The sequence below is a fragment of the Diabrotica virgifera genome, chromosome 7 (assembly GCF_917563875.1).
Source record: "Diabrotica virgifera virgifera chromosome 7, PGI_DIABVI_V3a".
Lineage (NCBI taxonomy): Eukaryota > Metazoa > Arthropoda > Insecta > Coleoptera > Chrysomelidae > Diabrotica > Diabrotica virgifera.
The window spans coordinates 231,252,918-231,274,073 of NC_065449.1; the positions used below are offsets into that span (position 1 = coordinate 231,252,918).

At 32.5% G+C, this 21,156-nt stretch overlaps 3 protein-coding genes across 3 annotated transcripts in view; 2 read left to right on the forward strand and 1 right to left on the reverse strand.

Annotated features, from left to right (window-relative positions):
- Positions 1-4,502: 4,502 nt before the first annotated feature.
- On the forward strand, positions 4,503-9,196 carry LOC126887719 (uncharacterized). Its single transcript, XM_050655413.1, has 4 exons — positions 4,503-4,744; positions 4,839-5,075; positions 5,289-5,458; positions 6,776-9,196. Exons 2-4 carry the CDS (start codon positions 4,856-4,858, stop codon positions 7,841-7,843), a joined length of 1,458 nt encoding a protein of 485 aa, XP_050511370.1. The 5' UTR covers positions 4,503-4,744; positions 4,839-4,855; the 3' UTR covers positions 7,844-9,196.
- Positions 8,693-11,783, reverse strand: LOC126887721 (uncharacterized). Its single transcript, XM_050655415.1, has 2 exons — positions 11,244-11,783; positions 8,693-11,102 (listed from the first exon to the last, which is right to left on the reverse strand). The coding sequence occupies exons 1-2, from the start codon at positions 11,562-11,564 to the stop codon at positions 11,046-11,048; spliced, it is 378 nt and encodes a 125-aa protein (XP_050511372.1). The 5' UTR covers positions 11,565-11,783; the 3' UTR covers positions 8,693-11,045.
- A 20-nt stretch (positions 11,784-11,803) lies between these two features.
- LOC114327250 (protein dopey-1 homolog) overlaps positions 11,804-21,156 on the forward strand; it is a 192,677-nt gene continuing 183,324 nt past the window's right edge. The window contains exon 1 of the mRNA XM_050655412.1: positions 11,804-12,341. Coding sequence (XP_050511369.1) covers positions 12,195-12,341 — 147 coding nt within the window. The 5' untranslated portion in view covers positions 11,804-12,194. The remainder of the gene's footprint in view (positions 12,342-21,156) is intronic.

Sequence of the window (21,156 nt, forward strand, 5' to 3'; positions counted from 1 at the left end):
CTAGCAAATAGAGCGTATTATGGATTAAAGAAACTTTTAACATAGTCACAAAAACAACGAAAATATTGATATACAGAACTCTAACCAAGCCCGTCCTCACTTAGGCGTCAGAAACATGGACAATAACAAAAAGTGATGCGAAAGGTTAGGCTGTTTTGAACGTAAAATACTCGAGACATATCTTTAAAGGCGTGCGGGAAACGGATTATTACGTAGACGCTATAATTTTGAGCTTTATCACCTTTATAGTGAGCCTAGTATTGATAGACCTATCAAAATAAACCAACTGCAGTGGCTAGACCACTTCGAGATAATGACATGGAGCCGTCGAAACACATTTATAACCAAAGATCGGATGAAGTAAGGCGCAGGATCAGAACACGATTTAAGGACCAGGTGGCGACTTGAAGGTGGAAGGACTGGAAGCTGACTGGATAATAGGCCAAGACCCACCATGGGTTGTAGAGCCAATGATGATGAAATAGACTGAATTTAATAAACTGACTAAAACTGTATAGCTCATCTATTAGTGACATAGTTATGTCTCGTATGAAAAGGAAAAAGGATGTTAGCAATGAAATAAGATTTACGCTCGATTTCATAATAAAGTTAAAGTGGACTTTAAATTTAAGTTGGTACCTTTACAATGCAATTCCTATGGGTAAATGTCAACTTTAAAGTGAACTATAGTTAATGTTCACTTTAAGTTGATTATGAAACAGGGCGTATGTATTTTAAACGCAAATAACTTAAAAACTAATACTTTCTCTATCGCATTGAGACAAAAGGATGATATTTACGTAAAAAGTAACCAACAATAAAAAAACATGCTGAAATTATGATTACGACAGTGGCGTATATTGTGAGGGGGAAAAGAAAGTATCTATCCCTACAGTACTCATTTCGTAACAGTTAATAACATCGAAATACTATTTAAATCAAAATAAAGATAAAATTTAGAGTAAACTGGAGTTCTTATTGATTGAATGTTAAGTGTTTTAGCTAACATTTTTTTTTAATAATTATACTACATTAATTCCAAAATAAAATATAATCAGACAGAGAAAGACGATAAAAAAAAAAAATATTTTAACTTCAAAGTGCGCAAGTTTTCATTTCTTTAATACCTAATACGTGTATTTTTTAATACTGACTGTGTCTATTATTTAAGTAAAATAAATAATGTTTTGTTAATTTAATTAAATATACCTCTTTAAAACTATTGTATTCTTCCTAAATTAATTTCTCTATGGGCCCACCATTATATATTTATAAATAGGCCCTCTACTTGACAGCTTCACGGTGTTGCCACCTAATACGACTAGTGTCTGTTCGAGTAAAGACGGCCATGACCCAAGTTATGCAATTTCTAAAATATAACTTATTTTAATTTAATTGTAGTTGTTTAAACTAAAAAGCCCAAGATAATGATGCACAATAAAATTTACTCTGGGGGTCAAAATGTAGTGTTCCAAGATGGTTCCAAGCAGTGATGTGAGAGCTTCCTCCCAGATCACTGGGTGCGTTCGGACGACCATAGCGGCTGGCGGTCAGCAGAAATCGGCTGAGTGGTTGTATCCAGCCGTGATAGGGAAAGCTTAGTAAATCTCTCAGCGGCTGGCTTCCAGCGGTGACGTCTGACAGCTACTTCTGGCTCAGCTGTCCAGCCGCTGTGGTCGTCCGAACGCACCCAATAATCTCTCCGCGGCCCAGCGGTAAGCCCAGCGGTGACGTCTGACAGCTACTGCTGGCTCAGCCACCGAACAACCCGAAGGCACAGTTGACTCGGCGAGAAGAGTTCGCGCATCTGTTTTGCGCACGGCCGGCGGCCATTTTTTCGGTCCACAGGTCCACTGCTGACACGATCAATTTGTGATTGTTGTTGTCAGATCACGCTTGTTTCGGGGTTACTTTGATTTTGTGTTGTTCTGTTCGGTGATTTTGTTTTTGTGCATTGTGCAATAATAATTAAGGATATGGACAAAAAGAAAGGAAGTTTGAATTCAATCTGTGCAGCGATCAACTGTAAAAACACGGTATCAAATTGCAGCTATAGTTTTTTCCGTTTTCCAAAAGACGAATCAAGGTAATCATTTTTAAATTCACAATGTTTTTGTAAATGTGTATGTACTTAAATGGGTAAGTATTGAAAATTTGGTGTTAACTATGAAACTTTACCTAATCAACTATTTTCAATGGGAAATAAGCCACAATTTTACCAAGAAAATGATTTCATTAACGTTTAGACGCCCAAGTCGGGTGTCGTTGTCAAAATACAAAATAATTCTTGTATTCAATCATTGAAAATTCAGAACAAAACTTTACCTATATGTATATATAAAATATTGTTGAAAACGTACTTATACATACCTTGTTATTGTAGAGCTTGGAACTCCTATTTTTTGTACAAAAAAAATTACAGAAAAAGGGATAAAATACATAGAATACAGAGATATTAGATCGCTATTAGGTCTCGATAACAATTTCAAGAATGGTTGTTTCTGTGCCAATTTCAAGCCAATTCATCAACGGTGTGACAATTCAGAACCCCATTATGCTACTGGTACAGTATCTCAACACTTCCAAGAACTAATACCAAGACCCGATAACCATCATAGAAAGTTCTAGTACCTACGCTGTAAACAGTGTTCCAGAGACAAGAAGTGGACAGAAACTCATTGGAGATGTAAGGCATGCCAGGACAATCCACTTCTTTGCCCTGGACCATGCTTCAAAAGATGGCATATAGAAAAAAATTAATTTGTTTTGTCCAAAAATGACTTTCTCTAATGTTCCAAATACCTAATAAAACAATTTGACGTAAAATTACATTAAACGGTTGCAGCCATTGTGTCCCATTAGACATAATATATTTGCCGGGTGGGACGGTGACGGTTCCTACCGTCATAGTTTTTTAGTAAAGTCACTTAATTTTAAGCAGTTAAGTCATTTCTAAAAATTTGAGTTCAAAATATTCCATAGTATAATAGATAATCAAGTGCGTTGGTTTGGTCGAAAAAACGTTAGCTGGTGTCCGTCAACGTGCTAAAATACACAATAATTTATAAGATAAAAAAGGGTTCAATATATACACAATATTTATTATTCAACCTACACAATAATTATTTTTCGTATGGGCATTTTGGTATTGCAATTTTTCCATTTAACTGTTTTAAATTTAATGAAACGACATATAAACTAATAAATAATTTATTAACAAATTATCCACCATAATATCTTAATTATTTAACGCTGCCAAAAAGACCAAAAAGACATACGATGTATTGAAAACTTGTACTGGTATCAGAGAGCACAATTAAAAATAGATTTTTTAATTAAAATTATATGTTAAATAAGTTTAAAATAAATAAATTTTATTTGCTACACTTATTTGAAAAATCAAGACCGGTGCTGCAACATATATTTAAGCAAAGCCGGATCTGACCACTTGGACCGATAAAATGGCGCAAGGTCACAGAATCTGTCTGACAGCTAAACAATGAAATTTATTGAAGTGCACCTTCGGGTTGTTCGGTGGCTCAGCTGTCCAGCCGCTGTGATCGTCCGAACGCACCCACTGATTCCAAGCATAGAGGTATATATAGGGCTTTTCATCGATTGTCATTTGTTTCGAGCTTCTGTCAAATGTCGTATAATCCGTGTATAATATTAATATACACAGAGTATACAACATATGACAGAAGCTCGAAACAAATGACTGTGAATGAAAAGCCCTATTAACATAGAGTGAGCCTTCATTCCGCGCGTCCTGACGACAAGATTTTTTCGACTGGTTTGCGCTATCTCTTTCTAGCACATTGTACCGAGAAACTAAGATGACATTAAGGTGTGAGCATAGGCACGGAAGAGGAGGACAACTGTCTAACTGACAACGCAGCTTAACATGCGTAAGAGTGAAACAGCACTAATCCAAAGAAAAAAGATGGTGTCGTCACTTCGCTTTGAATAACACTCTCTCTATGTCAATATATACCTCTATGATTCCAACGATTCCAAGCTTAGACAAGGAAAAAAGAGAGGACGGGTAACACCCATTTAACACACACGTTCCAAAAGTGAAGCCAGTTTTTGGTTTGTTTGTCACCAGAAACATGGCGGTCACGTCAAAAATAACAATGGGTTGCCAGTGGTGGGTGATCGTTGAAGGTTAAAATTTCATAAAAAATAAAGTAAATCATCATCTAAAATTCGTAATAAAAACATATGTATGTATTGAAACATATGTACGTAATATGAGCAACTTAATAAAACATTTACCGTACACAAATTCTTCATTTTAAATACATTTCATGTTTTTATTTTAAATACTCAATGCATAACAATACCCCAAAGATACGTCGATGATCAAAATCCCTGGTGTCAGTTTGGCTTCACTTTTGGTCATAGGATTACTCGTCCTCTCTCTTTCCTTGTCTAAGATTCCAAGTAATATAGTTTACAATGAAGTCAGCAGATGGTGCTGAACTGTTAACCTTTTCGAATTAGGGAATCCAACGATCTGTCAAACTATTCCAATATGTCTGGCGATTGGCATGCAATACATTGAAAGCATATGATAAATATTGTTTTTTAAGTATTTAAAGTAATTTTCGTATATTTATATCCGCCTAAGTATTGCTAACATACTTCTGTGACATAATAAAAAATATTGTTTACATCAATAAACTAGAATAAGTACTTAAAAAGTTTTATTTAACTAAGTAATTTGGAAGGTTGAAGAAAGGTAGGTTAACAAATTTTATATTTCAAAGTTTAATAATAAATTATATTAAGCATCCCTAAAATAGATTTTTTACTTATGTATTTTATTATTTTAGGTTAGTTAGTAATAGCTATGCCACTAACATGTATTGTAGTGAACTGTGGAAGCAGGTCGAAAAGGGATAAAGTATCTTTTTTTGCTATTCCCAAACCACTGAAGTTTAAACATGCTATCCACTTGAATGAATTAACTGTTAAACGCAGAAAAAAATGGATAAGGGCCATACGAACAGCAGACCTGACAGAATCAAAATTAAAATATCAAAAAGTGTGTTCCAAACATTTTATTCAAGGTTTGTCAATAATTTTCTATAAAGAAATAATATTAATCTTAATATATTTCAATAAAATATTGTAGGTGCCGTGGCAGTTAGTAGGCATTCGCATCGGGTAAAATTTTTTGGAAAATATGAAAATATACATTGTTTTAAGCTATTTTCCCAAAAAATTTTACCCGATGCGAATGCCTACTAACTGTGTATCTACGTTATATAATTTTGTTTTAGGACAACCTGCAAAACTTGAAGATGTAAATGATCCTGATTGGATACCAACCCAAAATATGGGTTACTCTAGGGGACCTGTAAAACGAAAGCAGGACCTTGAAAGACTGGAAAGAGTAAAGAAAAGATCTTCCACAAAGGTTTCACAAGAGGACAATGATACATTTATTGAGGTATACTAATTAAAAGAGAATGTCATTAACTTTAAATTGATTTGGAATTAAGGGGATCCGTACAAAGTTTCGGCTACAATGCTATTTAAATCGGATTCATTCTTTTCAAAACCTGAGAAAACTAATAAGTATTTTTGAAAAATTTAAATGCAGAATGAAAGATTACTTTATTACCGAGGGCGAAAGTCCCTGAAAACTTTTATGTTTATTTTAATAAGTTACAGGGGTGAAAAACTAAGAGAAAATGTAGTGTGTTTTTTATTTTAAAATATCTCATTCAAAAGAAAACTTTTTATTTATTCTAAGGGACTTTCGGCCCTTGATAACAATTTAGTCTTTCATTCTGCATTTAAATTTTTTAAAAATATTTATTTGTTTTTTCAGGATTAAAAATGGTGATATTTTCCAAATCGAACATTCGTTATCTTTATCATACAACGCACTGAGTCGAATAGAATATGGTGATAAGACAGTGACAATTTTAAATATTTGACATGGCATCAGGAATATTTTGAGTTATTGATTAAATAATATTGATAGTGTATTTGATGAATAATTGATTGAAGACGTGAACTTAATAAAAAGTTATTTATTGTTTATTATTTATGGAAGATCCAGGCGGGGAATACACCAGTATATATTCTGTGATCCAAGTATTTTGTTGTTACAGATGTTCAAAATTGTAAGCGTTCTATAGTAACAATATATTATTAAAAAATCACTTTTGCTCGATTGGGTGTTAGTTTTTGTTGTACAATATATAAATTATTACAATCACTGAATACATAGCTAGTGAAAAAATTATCATATTAATTAACTGAATTAATAATTTAAGCCATTATGCAAGTAACAGTTATCCAAGAACTTTCAAAAGCCATATTTTTAAAGTTAATGATGACATTGTCAACTAATGTTTACATATCCATACCAGTGAGAATTTTACTACACATAATTTGTCATGTAAAGACAGAAAAGGTAGGGATAGCAGTAAAATATTTGCGCTTACACTCTTAAAGGGAATTTTAATTATAGAGATCAGTGTATAATAGTCGACAGTACATGTAAAAACCTTAATTACTCTGTTACCAATGTTGTATCGGATTGTGAAGACATTATAAAAGATCTAGGTATTCAGTTTGACTCACAACTAACCTTCAAGATTCGTATAAATGTAAAGTATATGATTTTATAATAAGAAACTGTCATAAGTTTGATATTTTGAAATTAAAACTGTTGTATTTTTGCTTAATTCTGTTAAAGCTTGCATATGGTTCCACTATAAGGATCCCAATTTATAATCAATTATGTTTGTTACAGAATGAAAACAATACAGTAAGTGAAAGTAACACTACAGCAATGTATGAAGACAGTACTGGAACCGAAACTCAAACTGAGTTAACCTCAGATGATATTGAACAGATGGCTCAACAATTAAAATTTGCAAATAAAAAAATTGACGAGTTGACTCGCAGAATTAATAAGACCATTTTAAGTTTCGAGTCACTAGAAACGGACAATCCGAAATGTTTATATTATACCGGTTTAAATTTTTCTGTTTTGAAGTCAGTATTTGACAGAATTAAACCATTTATTCCATCATCCTCAGTAACTGTTTTAGATCCCTCTCAACAATATTTGTTGACATTGATGAAAATGAGACTTAATCTAGATTTTAAATATTTGGCCTACCAATTTGGCATTTCTCAATCAACATGTTCCACCTATTTTAATACCATCATCTCAATAATGTATCAAAGATTTAAAAATAGCATAAAATGGCCAGATCGGGAAATTATTAAAAAAAACATGCCTTCTTGCTTTAGAGAAGTCTTTCATGATAAGACCACAATTATCATTGATTGCTTTGAGGTGTTTATCCAAAAACCAGCTAGTTATTTAACCCAGCAGCAAACATGGTCAAACTATAAACATCATAACACAGTTAAATTCCTTATTGGAATTACTCCCCAAGGCTGTATTTCATATATCAGTAAAGCATGGGGAGGAAGAACATCAGATAAACAAATAGTAGAGCTCTCTGGTTTTTTGGATAAAATAGAACCCCAAGATATTGTGATAGCAGATCGAGGTTTTTTAATAAAAGAATTTTTAGATGTGTTACAAGCAAAGCTAGTAATTCCAGCTTTTACCAAGGGGAAAAAACAATTGCTTCCACTAGAGCTGGAAGAAACTAGAAACATTGCACAGGTTAGAATCCACGTAGAAAGAGTTATTGGCTCCATTAAAAATAAATTTAATATTTTTTCAGAGCCACTTCCGATTTCTATGTTAACCCATGTTACTGATGGTATAAATATAGTTGATAAGATAATTTTTATAGCATGTGTTTTGATTAATTTATGCCCTCCTATTGTTCCAATTTAATTAAATTTAACCTATTTCACCAGATTGTCGCCTTTTTAGTATTTCTTTTAATAATTTTTGGTACACATCTGAAGTGTCACTACGAAAAACAATCAATGACACCTTTGGCCAAAACTAGGATATATATATGCCATGTTGTCGAGGTTGTCAGTTAGTTTTGAATTATAAATAGCTACAGCAAGAAAACTTGCATTGTTTCAGACAAATTCAAACAAGCTTATATTTTTCTAAAACTTTTTTTGTTGGTTTTTAAATATGTTAAAGTAAAAAGTTCTACTCACAGATTTGGCCGCTAATTGTTTAAAGAATTAAAACTCTTTTGTATACTTAAATAATTTTAAAAATATTGAATTCATCATTTTACAAATCTTTGTTGTGGGGAAGCTTGCAGTTCTGATGATCTATTGTTGTTAAATCGGTATAATATAAACAAAATTGGGCATTTTTGTCTGTTTGATTTATAAATAAATAAACATTTTGCTTTATGTTGTAAAGTACTTTATAATCAACTATTTTCAATGGGAAATAAGCCACAATTTTACCAAAAAAATGATTTTATTAACGTTTCGACGCCCAAGTCGGGTGTTGTCAAAATACAAAATATTAAATTAAACAAAAATGTTATTGCTTAGTAAAAAATTCTTCTAATAATTTATTTAATCTGACTCATTTATATCAGCAATTCAGACATGGATTATACATTTTAATGAAGAAGACTTTAAAATGATATTGCCAATATTGATGAGTTGCGTTCCTGGGACGACTTTACTAAAAGATAGTAAATCATAATATTATCATTCGAAAGTGGTAGGTTTATTGGTCAAAAGGTGGAGAATAAAAGACAAAGACTTCGGCTACTTCATCTATTTATTGAAGACATTTTTGTTCACTAATTAGTGAACATTACCAGTTCATCTACAAATGAGTTTGATAAATAACAAACATCCATAGAAAAAAAGCAATGCAACTAGCAAGTTGTAAGTAAAGCAGCTAGTGAAACGAACCATTGAGAAATGTAAAATACAGACATTAAGTTTGTAAAAAACTAAGTACAGTTAACAATTTAAAAGCCAATACAAGAGCAAGAGATCATGTAGTAACATAATGATTGCATAAAAAAATTGCAAAAAATGTGTTCAACTAGAACGAAAATAATGTCCAGAATTCAACAATTCCAGACAATAATTTGCATTCAAATGATTTAATTTTAACTTTAAGTAGCATTCTTACAATAATGACTGTGGCTAGCGTATATTATTTATGTACACCTCATTGGTTGTTTTTGTATTTTGATATTAATAAAAAATTTGTGACAATTTTAATGAAAATAAATCATATGAAAACTGAAAAGAATGTATTTATTTGATGTTTCGGAGACTGACCTATATCAACCGTAGAATGAATTGTAAAAATATTAAGGAAACAAAGTTTCAAAATTTCCTCTTAAAAGTATATGTATACTATGGTACACTGTACTTTTGTATGTATATATGGAATAAACATGGCTCGAGGGAAACTTTTGAAGGTCCAGAACCTTTCTGTGGCATCACTAATGATGCTACGAAAAATGAGGTTCAGAAATGGCTGATAAAGAATCATCAATAGAAAAGGAGAACCACTCAAGTTCAAGTCTAGACTAAATAAAAAAAAATAATCAAGAATATTAATAAAAAACTCAAACAGTTTCATGAACCTCAATAAACGAGAGATGAAAACGGTCACTGAAATGGTGACAAGTAAGGTGAATGAACCATGGTGCAGAAAGTGCGAAATGGAAGAAGAGAGTGAATGGACTCAATAATGATTATGAAAATAATGGAAACATGAACCATTAAAATTTTATGTGGCATAATCATGAAATAGTTTCTGGTTGCATATTGAACATGTCCACCTAGTTTTGGGTTTTTCTAATAAATTTACACACCCAATATGGAACCAGAAAATATTACAATTCTCATATGAGCATTGAACCATAGGTTGGCCATCATCGACATTATTGCAAAAACACCACTTTGTTATATTGCCACCTGGTACTCTGGAAGTGTAATAACGTCCTAAAAGTTCAGGCATAATTACTTTTGCATGAAAATTTAGGACTTTATCTTTAATTTCTTCCCAAAATTTTATGTCTGGTAAAACTCTTTCGATAAATATAAAATTAGGACACCAGACAACAAAGTCACAATAATTAAGTTTACAAATAAATATTTGTGCTTGCACCTGGTAATAGTACTTAGGTTTTTTATTCATTTTTACTGTACCAGTTTTATCACATTCAAGACAGGAGTCCTTTCGACTTGCATACTCCTGTAAATTTCCATTTTCTCGAAGAGAAAATGGACACTTTACTTCTAAGGTACCCGCAGCACAACAGTCACAATACACAAATCCATCAGGTGAGGCACCTAACTGAGGCCATTTCATGCACACTACCAAGCCAATTGTATTCACTATAAAGTCTCTATGATTCCTGCTAGTTTCTTTTTTATAAGCATCAATTGCCAGCTGTTCGTGATTTATCCCCCATCTTATTGCCCTTGTAGAAATTTTGCGAGGGTAACATATTGATTTGATCAAAGATAGGGATGGTTTCTCCACATTGGTTCTACAGACATCTTTAAAAATTGAAGCTGTTACTCTACCAGTCCTTTGTCTATACCACTCTGCACGCACATTTCCTTTGGTCCTGTGTCTTATCTTCTATTTCTCTTCGTATATTCTGGATTACCTCCATTTTACATTTCATACCTAGTTGAATGAGATCATCTAGAGGCATTTTTTCATATTTTTTATGGTACACATTAAAAAGGACTGGTATACTAACTTTTTCATTATTTTCATCTGACAGTTGTGACGCAAATGGCTCTACATGCCTCATCAAAACAGCGTCACAATTGGAATTTTGCAATTCTTGCAGCAAGTCCAACATTTCGCTATCATCCATTGGAGGAATTTCCTTATAATTTTTTTCTTCTATCACTTTCCCCCAGTCTAGTGAAGCAGCTTCTATTGGATGTGTACCACTTTGCGTTGGAACTGGCCAAGTTGATTTGACATCTGTACACGCTACATTCTTTTCATTTTTCTGCTGCTTCAAATATGCTGCATGCTCTGCAGCGTACAAAACTGCTGTAACATGGCTACATACTTCCCCAAGACCTGCCATGCAAGTACAATGCGCAGTACAAATACTACCACCTGTTTAAGCGATAATCCAAACTCTTAATTTGGTTTCTCTAGCTCTCATTGAATGCTGCACCTGAAACAAAAAAATTAAATCAATTATCAAGGCAATCAATTATATTAAACCCTAAGACTAAAAAGTAATCTCTTTAATATTGATTATTAACAAATCAGGTATTTTTTCTTAAAAAATTTGAAATACAGGTACTACTCTTACCTTGCCTATTAAAAGCACCAGATCATTAATAACTTTAAAACCCACTTTTTCTACAAAGCCAGACTTGAAATATTTGTAAGCTGCTAAACTTTTATAAGCTCTCATTTGTTCATGGGTATAAAAGCTGTGAGTAAAAACAATATAGGTCAGAATGTCCATGGAAGCTATTGGTGGCACATAGGTAAGTCCATAATCAAAATCGACTTCACTTAGAGCATATGGATCACAGTTAAGTTGTTTGATTTTGTCCAAATATCTATCTGCGGCTTCAGGAGAGCTTATTCTTAGTTGGTCCAAATACGAACTTTCTTTTAAAGCCATATTTGTAATAAAAACAAAAGTCCGACTCTCACAAATAATATTGCAATGTTGTCTTGAAAAAGACAGTTTTTCAAAGGGTACAAGTAACTAAATAAAACAATTTTAACACCAACTCTACAACGAAAAGCACAAGTGCAACAATGCAAGTAAACCAGCAAAATCGACTGCATGCCATACGACCGCCATTTAAACGTCAAAATAGTCACGTGGTTTGGATTGCCTAATTTGGCTGACGTTTAGTGAATGTCAAAATCAGACAGTTGGATTTTACAGCTATGTGGAGTGTGGTAGAGTTTAAGAACAAGTATTATTATAATAGAAAGTGTACAAAGAAAGATTATTTTTTAAAGTGGAATTCCAGTGTACTACTAATTATAACGCGTAGTTCGGGACATTTTTAACAATGTGAATAATTATTAGTTAAGTTAAGACATCCTTTCCACTCGCGGAGAACAACAATACAATAACTGTTTACTCCATTCTTAACAATTTCGTGATCTATATATAGGTACAGAAATGACATTAAAATGAAGATACATATGTAATCACAATTGCCAATGAATATTTAAGTGAATGCAGATTGCCATATTCGTCAACACGCGCGACAGTTTTAATTGTTTCATTTAAAAGATGACTACAGTGGCGATGGAAGAGTATGAACTTATGAAAGACTCAAAATATCGGTTATATGTGGCTGCGATTGATAAAGCGTTGAAAAACTTTGAATATACGTCAGAATGGGCTGATCTAATATCAGCCCTAGGAAAACTAAATAAGGTACAACTAGCTCTAATTTGATATCCTATTTATGATTGTGTACATACTTTAAACAGTTAAATTAGGTGTAAATTTAACAGTAAACATACTTGCAGCTTTATAACTACTGACTCATTATATCATTTAAACATTTCTCTGGTTTACTGTATTGTTGCAATGTTTACAATTTTTTCTATAAAATTTCTGTTGCAATCAGACTAGATGTTTGACATTTATTTTTATCGAAAGTTTAAGAAGGTATAGAAAGATATACAGTAGGAAAAATGAAAGAATACCCATGAGCGAACATATAAAACACGCTGTATTTTCCTGTCACCGTGTCACACAAAAAATTGGCCAGCACAAGTACATGTAATAATTATTGTTACATGTACTTGCACTGGACAATTTTCTTTGTGACACGGTGACAGGAAAATACAGCGTGTTTTATATGTTCGTTCATGGATATTCTTTCATTTTTCCGACTGTAAGTATAGTAGGTATATAGAAGGGAAAAACTTCTTCTTCTTGTAGTTCCTTCTCCTATTAGAGATTGGCTGTCATCACAGCTATCCATACCTTATGGAATCTCCTAAGAACTCATTAATACGAAGAATTTTTGTATGGTACATGCTAAATACTTCCATTAAATTTAATATCAAAATTGCTATGCCCAGCTTGAAAATCAACTCATACAATTAATTATCTTTATGAATAATTTGTATAGAATTTCAATATTTATGTTGTAATATAGCCCTAGGCATTTTAACAATATTTTAAATAAAATTTATTGCTAATACTTATTGCATGTATTGAATGTTCACACATATAGTGCCTTCCAGAGGCGTGCAGTCCATGGAAGCGGGGGAAGCGGTGCTTCCCTATACTTCCATATAAGAAAATACATATATTATTAATTAGCATTTAATTATCAACAATGTTTCCCTAATCTAAGTAATCTATTATGTAACTAATAGGCATTGAAACATTATTAAAATTTGATCGCATACGAACGGTCTCAAATAAGCACACAATTCAACGATTCAGTTCAGTCCTGACGGAAGCGCATCTCAAAATCGCTGCTTGTCATGCATTTGTCCCATTCAAAAATTGGTCAGGGTTTAATAACCTCACTCGCTAGTCATGTTCCTTTCACGCGAATTTTGATACGCCTGGAAGCGCTCGTCCGACCGCTTCCAATTCGAAAACGAGATGCGGCGTCTGTTACTGCTGCTATAAGGGGTAGGTATTTAGGTACAAATGGCTCGATTTCAATTTTTTGCTTAATATTTTTACTAATATTTTATTTGACATTTTGAGATTTTTCCTTTTACTAATGTTTTATAGTACCTACGACATTTTACAGACGAAGTCAAGTGACATTGCATTTTGTATAAGACAATTTGATGATTTATGATGATTAAAAAAATGAGCTGTTTAAAAATATTTGGGATAAAGCTGAAAATATGGGCTTCGAACCTAAAAGAAAAATAATGATGATTGATATTGTCAGCGAAAGAGAGACCTATCGACGATTATACATCGAAATTTTTGATAATATTCTACAACAAATGAATTATCACTTTGAAAATTTTAAAGAAATAAAAATATGTAGAATTATGCAATTTTAATATGTCTAATTATAATTCATTAAAATCGCCCGCAGAGGTATGTATCTAATTAATTCAGTATGATTAAATTATTATTTTTTTTTGATAATCTAGCTTTGCATTCTCAGTTAAATGTCATTTATAAAACACCTGAAATTAATGATAAAGAGATACTTAGGAATCAGTTGAATTTTTTTAATACTACTGGTTTAAATCAGTCCGTGTGAAGTGGGCAAGTTGTGTGAATTAAGTAGTAGGTACTAACTATCTCAGCTACAAGTGCATCAGTTGAACGAAGTTTTTCAGTATTAAAACGCATCAAAAGTTTTACAATAAATTTTACAAGTGAAGACAGACTTTCCAAGTTAGCCCTATTATCCATTGAAAAAGAGTGCATTTATTAAACAATGATCAGAAAATCCAAAATTTTACGACGATGTTATCGACAAAAAATTTGCATTGGTTGATAAGAGAATAGGACTCAAGTATAAGTAAATAAGTGTCATATTGTTGAAAGTTGTGTGTTATGGAAGATGATTCGAAATCGGAATATAAAAACAATTTTGAATAGAACTCTTCTTTTTAAGTTTAAAGAAACCAAGCCTGGAGCAGGGACCTGACCCTGAGCAAGCAGTACAGATCGATAATAAGTCACTAGATGTACGATATACTAAGTCACTAGAGTCACTAACCTGCATTGATCAGGGTAGGATTTCGTTTGTGAGTCCTTGTATCCAGGACTCCCACATAATAAGCACTTTGCTGATAGAGAGCCCATATAGCGCATCAGAGTGCTATCGGAGGGGAAGTGGATAGTATGAAGCATTGGGGCAGGATGGAGTGACGCCCGCTTATAAGAGTAAATCCTCCTTGCCTCAATGAATTTGTATCACCTGAATCTCATTCTCAAGGCGTGTGCATGTCTCTCAGACTGGGTTAAACACTATACCTAATTTTTTGTAGTTCTTGTTTTTAGTCGATATAAGTTAACAGGTAATACATTAGGTATACACCTATTAAGTAGGTATATGTTTTGATCTCGACCCTCATAAGAAAATATTTGTTAAACCCTTATTGAATCGCTTCCTCTTCCGAAAATGTCACCGCACGCCACTGGTGCCTTCATTATCCTAATGGTACTCTTAAAAATGATGGTAGAGTAATAAAAATAATCCCGACTTATAAATTTTCTATTGTTAAACATTTGTAAATTATCAGGACCAACTTAAATCGTAATTAAATCATTCTAGAAGTTTTGACAGGAACAGGTAATTAATCATCTTTATGAATAATTTTTAATCAATTTCAATAGTTATGTTAAAATATTGCTACAGGCATTATAACAATATTTTAAATACATTGTATTGCTCATATGCGTGTAGACGATACATTGCAGACAACACAATACTAATCTCTCAAAGTGAAGATGATTTACAACGTATGCTGCACCAATTTAATATAACCTCTAGAAAATGTAACTTCGTAATTTCCCTCAAAAAGACTAAATGCATGGTTATAACAGCAAATTTAATAAAAATACAAAAATAGATGGTTTCGTTTTGATTTAAATCTGTCTCCTGCCATCCCCCGACAGCGCTATTTCTAGGTCTATCTGTTATCAAGGAGGCTATGCAAGGAGACAAATTTACATCAAAACTTCCGTAGTTCTCGGTATACAATAAAACTATTTATACCGGAGTAAGGTTAGAACGCCCTCTAACGGGGAATAAGTGAAATAAATATTGTCCCTGTCCTATTCTTTGTCCATTCCTTGTACTTAGTTTTTGTTTCTTTTATATAGAGTCTTTTTTTCTCGAGATACCTTTTCTAGTTCTTCCACTACCTTTCTTGATTCTTTCTTTATTCTGGACAGAATTACTATACTTACGTGCATAGAAATCGGCCCACTTAAAAATTTGGTCATATTTGATGTCTCATATTTCCTAAACTTGTTGGCTGATTTAACTGATTTTTTAAACATGTTATAACCTGATTCTTTAACAATACCACTGTAATATTATTGTTGCTAAATAGGTAAATCTTCATTGTATACCGGGTGTACCAATCAAACTGTGTTTTTTTCTCAAAGTTAGCATCACCCTAAGTAAGCAAATTAAAACCCAATTATAGACTTAGGTTTTCTGAACATTCTATTTTTTAATTCATTCGTTTATTTTGAATAATAAAAAAGTTAGGTACTTTCACAACTAAACATTTTCTTCATAAATACACGGTGTTTCTAAATAAGTGCGACATACTTTAAGGGATAATTCTGCATGAAAAAATAATGACAGTTGGCTTTATAAACGTATGTCCGCAAATGTTTTGTTTCCAAGATACGGGATGTTGAATTTTTCTTACAAACTGAAGAATTATTTTATTGCTTTAAAACCGGTTGAGATATGCCATTGAAATTTGGTGAGTTTTAAGACGTAGTTATTGCACATTTTTTGACATACAATTAAGAATTTAATATTCATCATTAGCACGTATACGTGTAATATGACCGATCATATTACCCGTATGCACGCTAATGCTGAATATAAAATTCTTAATTTTATGCCAAAAAATCCGCAATAACTATCTCTTGAAAGCTACCAAATTTCATTTGCAAATTATCTCGAACTGGTTTTAAAGCAATAAACAAATCATCAGTTTGTAGGAAAATATTCAACATCTCATATCTCGGAAACGAAACATTTGCGGACATACGTTTGTAAAGCCAACTGTCATTATTTTTTCATGCAGAATTACCCCTTAAAGTTTGTCGCACTTATTTAAAAACACTGTGTATTGATGAAGAACATGTCTAGTTGTTAAAGTACCTAACTTTTGTATTATCCAACATAAACGAACGAATCAAAAAACAGAATGTTAAGAAAACCTGAGGCTATAGTTGGGTTTTAATTTCAGTATTTTATAAATGCTAGAATATTACACAGGGTGATGAGAACTTTGAGAAAAAAACACAGTTTGATTGGTACACCCGGTATACAATGAAAATTTACATATTTAGCAACAATATTATTACAGTGTTATTGTTAAAGAATCAGGCCATAACATGTTCAAAAAATCACTTAAATCAGCCAACAGGTTTAGGAAATATGAGACATCAAAAATGACCAAATTTTTAAGTGGGCCGATTTCTAAGCATGTGAGTTTACATCCTCCGTGAATACCAAACACTGATGTACAGTAACCGCCATGCTACTTGAAACACGGGAATATTGAGCTAATACGGTCCTGGACCCTTCACTTGTTGCACTGTTTATTTTTATGTCTAGTGGCGTTTAGAATGTCAGAAAATGTATAAAAACCGAATATTAACATACAAAGTTGACAGTTAATAGAAACAGCTGTATTGGACGTTCATATGTAGTTGTTACTCTATTAAAGTTGTAAAAGTTTTAAAGTATTCTAATATTCTTTTTGTTTGAATAAAGTTATGTTAAAGCAGAGTAACAATACTATTAATTAATGTATTTTTTGTATGGAAAAACAATTACTTATGTATTTTGAATAGTTTCTTGACAGTAACATGACAGACACGAAAGTCACATCTGAGAACGGACCGGATTAGCCCATAAGCATAGCAGTTAGGTACCTATCTATGTGTCTAGTATGTGGCGCTTACTGAATGTGTTAATATTACGTAACCTCTTTTATAACCATTTCCAATACTACATTAAGTAACAATGCTGACAAGGGATCTCCTTCTCTCACTTCAATTTTTTCTATTAGTTTATTATTTTCCTTCACTTCATTATGTGATTAGTTACCAATATTGTAACAATTTTTCGACAATACTGGTTTGTTTAGTTTAAAAAAAACATTAAAACACTAGGTGGAACTGTTATTTATTAGAGAGATATCGAAACCGTCGTTTGGTAATAAAAGATCCTTTATTTTGACACTTTTGACATATAAGCATGGTTATTTATGTCAAAATAAAGGATCTTTTATTAAAGGACGATGTTAAATAGGGTTTCGATATCTCTCTATTATTTAAAACTAACTCATTTTTCTGAGGTTAATGCTAATATATGCTAACAATTGTTTACTACATAAATTAAGATAAAAAATTAATTTGTTTTTCTTATGTTTTCACATTCTTGTGTATTAGAAAACTGATAACCTTGTGTCATTGTTCGATATGTCAAAACATATGTTAAAAATGCAAATAATCTAATATAAGAGATATGAGAATGTAGATATGATAGTCCATAGTACATCGTCCTTTTTGGAAGATGATTACAAAAGTCTTAAAAATGGTCTTAACTGCTTCGTTTGAGCGAGTCTACCACTTTCTGAAAAAATTTAGAGTGCAGGTTGGACGCGTTTCCGCGTCCCGCGACATTAACATATTTATGTTGTCATACTAACGAAACATGGCTGTAAATTTGTCGGAAACGAGATCGACAATCTTTATTAATTAAATATAAGTATTTTAAATTGAAAATTAAGAGTTTTGTAATAACAATAATAATGAGTTTTAGTATTACTTAATAAACAACTCAAAATATTCCTGAAGCCGTGTAAAATATCTAAAATTGTCACTGTCTTGTCAGCACATTCTGTTTGACTGAGTGAGTTGTATGACAAAATAGCGAATGTTCGATTTGGAAAATATTACCACAGACATAATGTTCATTTTTTTCGAATCCTGCAAAAACTAATAAATATTTTTGAAAAATTTAAACGCAGAACGAAGACTAAATCATTACCGAGGGCTGAAAGTCCCTTTTTTGGGGGGAGATTTTCGGCCCTCAGTAATAACGTAATCTTTTATTCTGCGTTTAAATTTTTTAAAAATACTTACTAATTTTCTCAGGATTTGAAAAAAATTAATCCCTCTTAAATAGCAATGGAGCCGAAAGTTTGCGCCGATCCCCTTAAGACCATTTTTAGGACTTCTGTAATCATCTTCCAAAAAGGATGATGTACTGCGGACTATGAATAGATACCTAATTAGTTTAATAATGTGACAGGAAAAAATACACTTACAAACTATAGTGTAGGAAACAGAGGTTGAATCTCGCAAAATGGACACAAGTACAATTTTATTTTTTTTTCTGATATATCAAGGGGTGCTAATTATGAGACTAACTTTTTCTTAAAAAATTTCGCCGCGGAACCCCCCTTTTCATGCCTTTAAAGGGGGTAATTTGTGGTTTTTACGAAACGTAGCCCCTCCTGTACGTTTTGCAAAAAATTTACTTAATAGTGAAATGAAGAGGACTATATTTCTTACTATTTATTTTGCGACATCATATGTCTATCACCCACCGTTTAGCGGGGGTGGCGCCCCAAAGTTGACAAATTTTTAAAAAAGATGTTTAAAAAAAAATATTTTTCCCTAAACTGTGCTGAAAATTAAGAAGAAACCGTACGGCAATTAATCACAAATAATTGGCTAACTTTGACAATTGCAATTTTTTTAATTACAGGGTGTTACATTTTAAAAATCCCCTTTTTTATACCATCTGAACCGCCCATGGTAGAGTAAAAAAACTTTCAGCGATTATCCATGTACTGGTGTTATTTACAAATTTGTATAATGCACCCCCATATTTTCCCCGGAACCACAAAAAAAGGAGAATTAATAAAGAAAATAATCAAAAATTGATTTTGAACCACCACTGTGGCTTTACGGTACAAAGAAAATAAAATATGCATAAGTCATAAGTACGTTACCAATAAAATGAATAGGTGACGAAAAAAAAACAGAAACTGGAGCCCGCCAAAGCATTTCTTAGGTTTACGGCGCCACTGTGCCACTGCACTTAATAATAAAATGAAGAGGACTCTATTTCCTACTATTTATTTCCCGACAGCATGTGTCTATCATCCACCGTTTAGCGGGGGTGGCGCAGCAAAGTTGACAAATTTTTAAAAAAGGTGTTTTTAAAAAAAATTTTCCCTAACTGTAATGAAAATTAAGAAGAAACCCTACGGCAATTAATCACAAAGAAGTGGCTGATTTTTTGGTATAGGTTTCATTTAAGGACAATTGCAATTTTTTTAATTACAGGGTGTTACATTTTAAAAAACCCCTTTTTATACCATCTGAACCGCCATGCTAGAGTAAAAAAAACTTTCAGTGATTATCCATGTACTAGTGTTATTTACAAATTTTTATAATGCACCCCCATATTTTCCCCGGAACCACCCCAAAAATAAAGGAGAATTATTAAAAAAACAGTCAAAAATTGATTTTGGGCCACCACTGTGGCTTTAGGGTGCAAAGAAAATAAAATATGCATAGGTCATAATGTATAGCAGAAGTAACTCTATAAGCACGTTATCCATAAAATGAATAGGTGACGAAAAAAAAAACAAAAACTGGAGCCCGCCAAAGTAGTTCTGAGGTTCTGAAAAAAATGCATAGGGCCTTATTTTTGGAGAAAATAGTGGCCTTTAATTCTGTACCTATAGGTTTGTTTAAAAAAAATGCATAGGTAATGAGAAAATCGTAAAAACATGCTCTTCAAGGGATAGGGGTAGTTTCTGCAGTTTAATTTCAAGGATAGGGGTAGTTTCCGGAGGGATGTTGCAATAATCATATATATTTATGAAAAACCCTATTGATGGAGCATATGTTCATATGGGTCAAAAGGCAAAAAAACATTTTTTTTCAACCCCCCTTTGTTTATTTTTTTTTGGCTACAGGGGTTGCATCAAGAAATCTCTTTTGGTGTCCATGCATGGGTAATAAGAACGTGTACAAAATGATGTATGAAGCATTTTTATAAAGGGCATGGTGTGTGAAGGATTCTAAGAAAATCACTTTCTTTATTGATTCTCCTTTTTTTGGGGTGGTTTCGGAAAAAAATAGGGGTGAATTACAGAAATTTGTAAATAACACCAGCACATGGATAATCGCTGAAAGTTTTTTTACTCTAGCATAGGCGGTTCAGACGGTATAAAAAGGGGTTTCTTAAAACGTAACACCCTGTAATTAAAAACATTTCAATTGCCCTTAAAAATAAACATATACCAAAAAATCAGCCACTTATTTGTGATTAATTGCCGCAGGGTTTGTTCTTAATTTTCATTACAGTTAGGGAAAAATATTTTTTTTAAAATATCTTTTTTAAAAAATTGTCAAATTTGGGGCGCCACTCCCACTAAACGGTGGGTGATAGACATATGCTGTCGGGAAATAAATATGTAGTAGGAAATATAGTCGTCTTTATTTTACTATTAAGTAAATTTTTTGCAAAACG

Excerpts from the sequence above, each read along its gene's own strand:
- LOC126887719 (XM_050655413.1), top strand. The coding sequence starts at position 4,856 with ATGCCACTAACATGTATTGTAGTGAACTGTGGAAGCAGGTCGAAAAGG. Across the intron at positions 5,076-5,288 it reads TTCCAAACATTTTATTCAAG|GACAACCTGCAAAACTTGAA; the intron begins GTTTGTCAATAA and ends ATTTTGTTTTAG. Across the intron at positions 5,459-6,775 it reads ACAATGATACATTTATTGAG|AATGAAAACAATACAGTAAG; the intron begins GTATACTAATTA and ends TGTTTGTTACAG.
- LOC126887721 (XM_050655415.1), bottom strand. The coding sequence starts at position 11,564 with ATGGCTTTAAAAGAAAGTTCGTATTTGGACCAACTAAGAATAAGCTCT. Across the intron at positions 11,103-11,243 it reads TGGTGCTTTTAATAGGCAAG|GTGCAGCATTCAATGAGAGC; the intron begins GTAAGAGTAGTA and ends TTTTTGTTTCAG.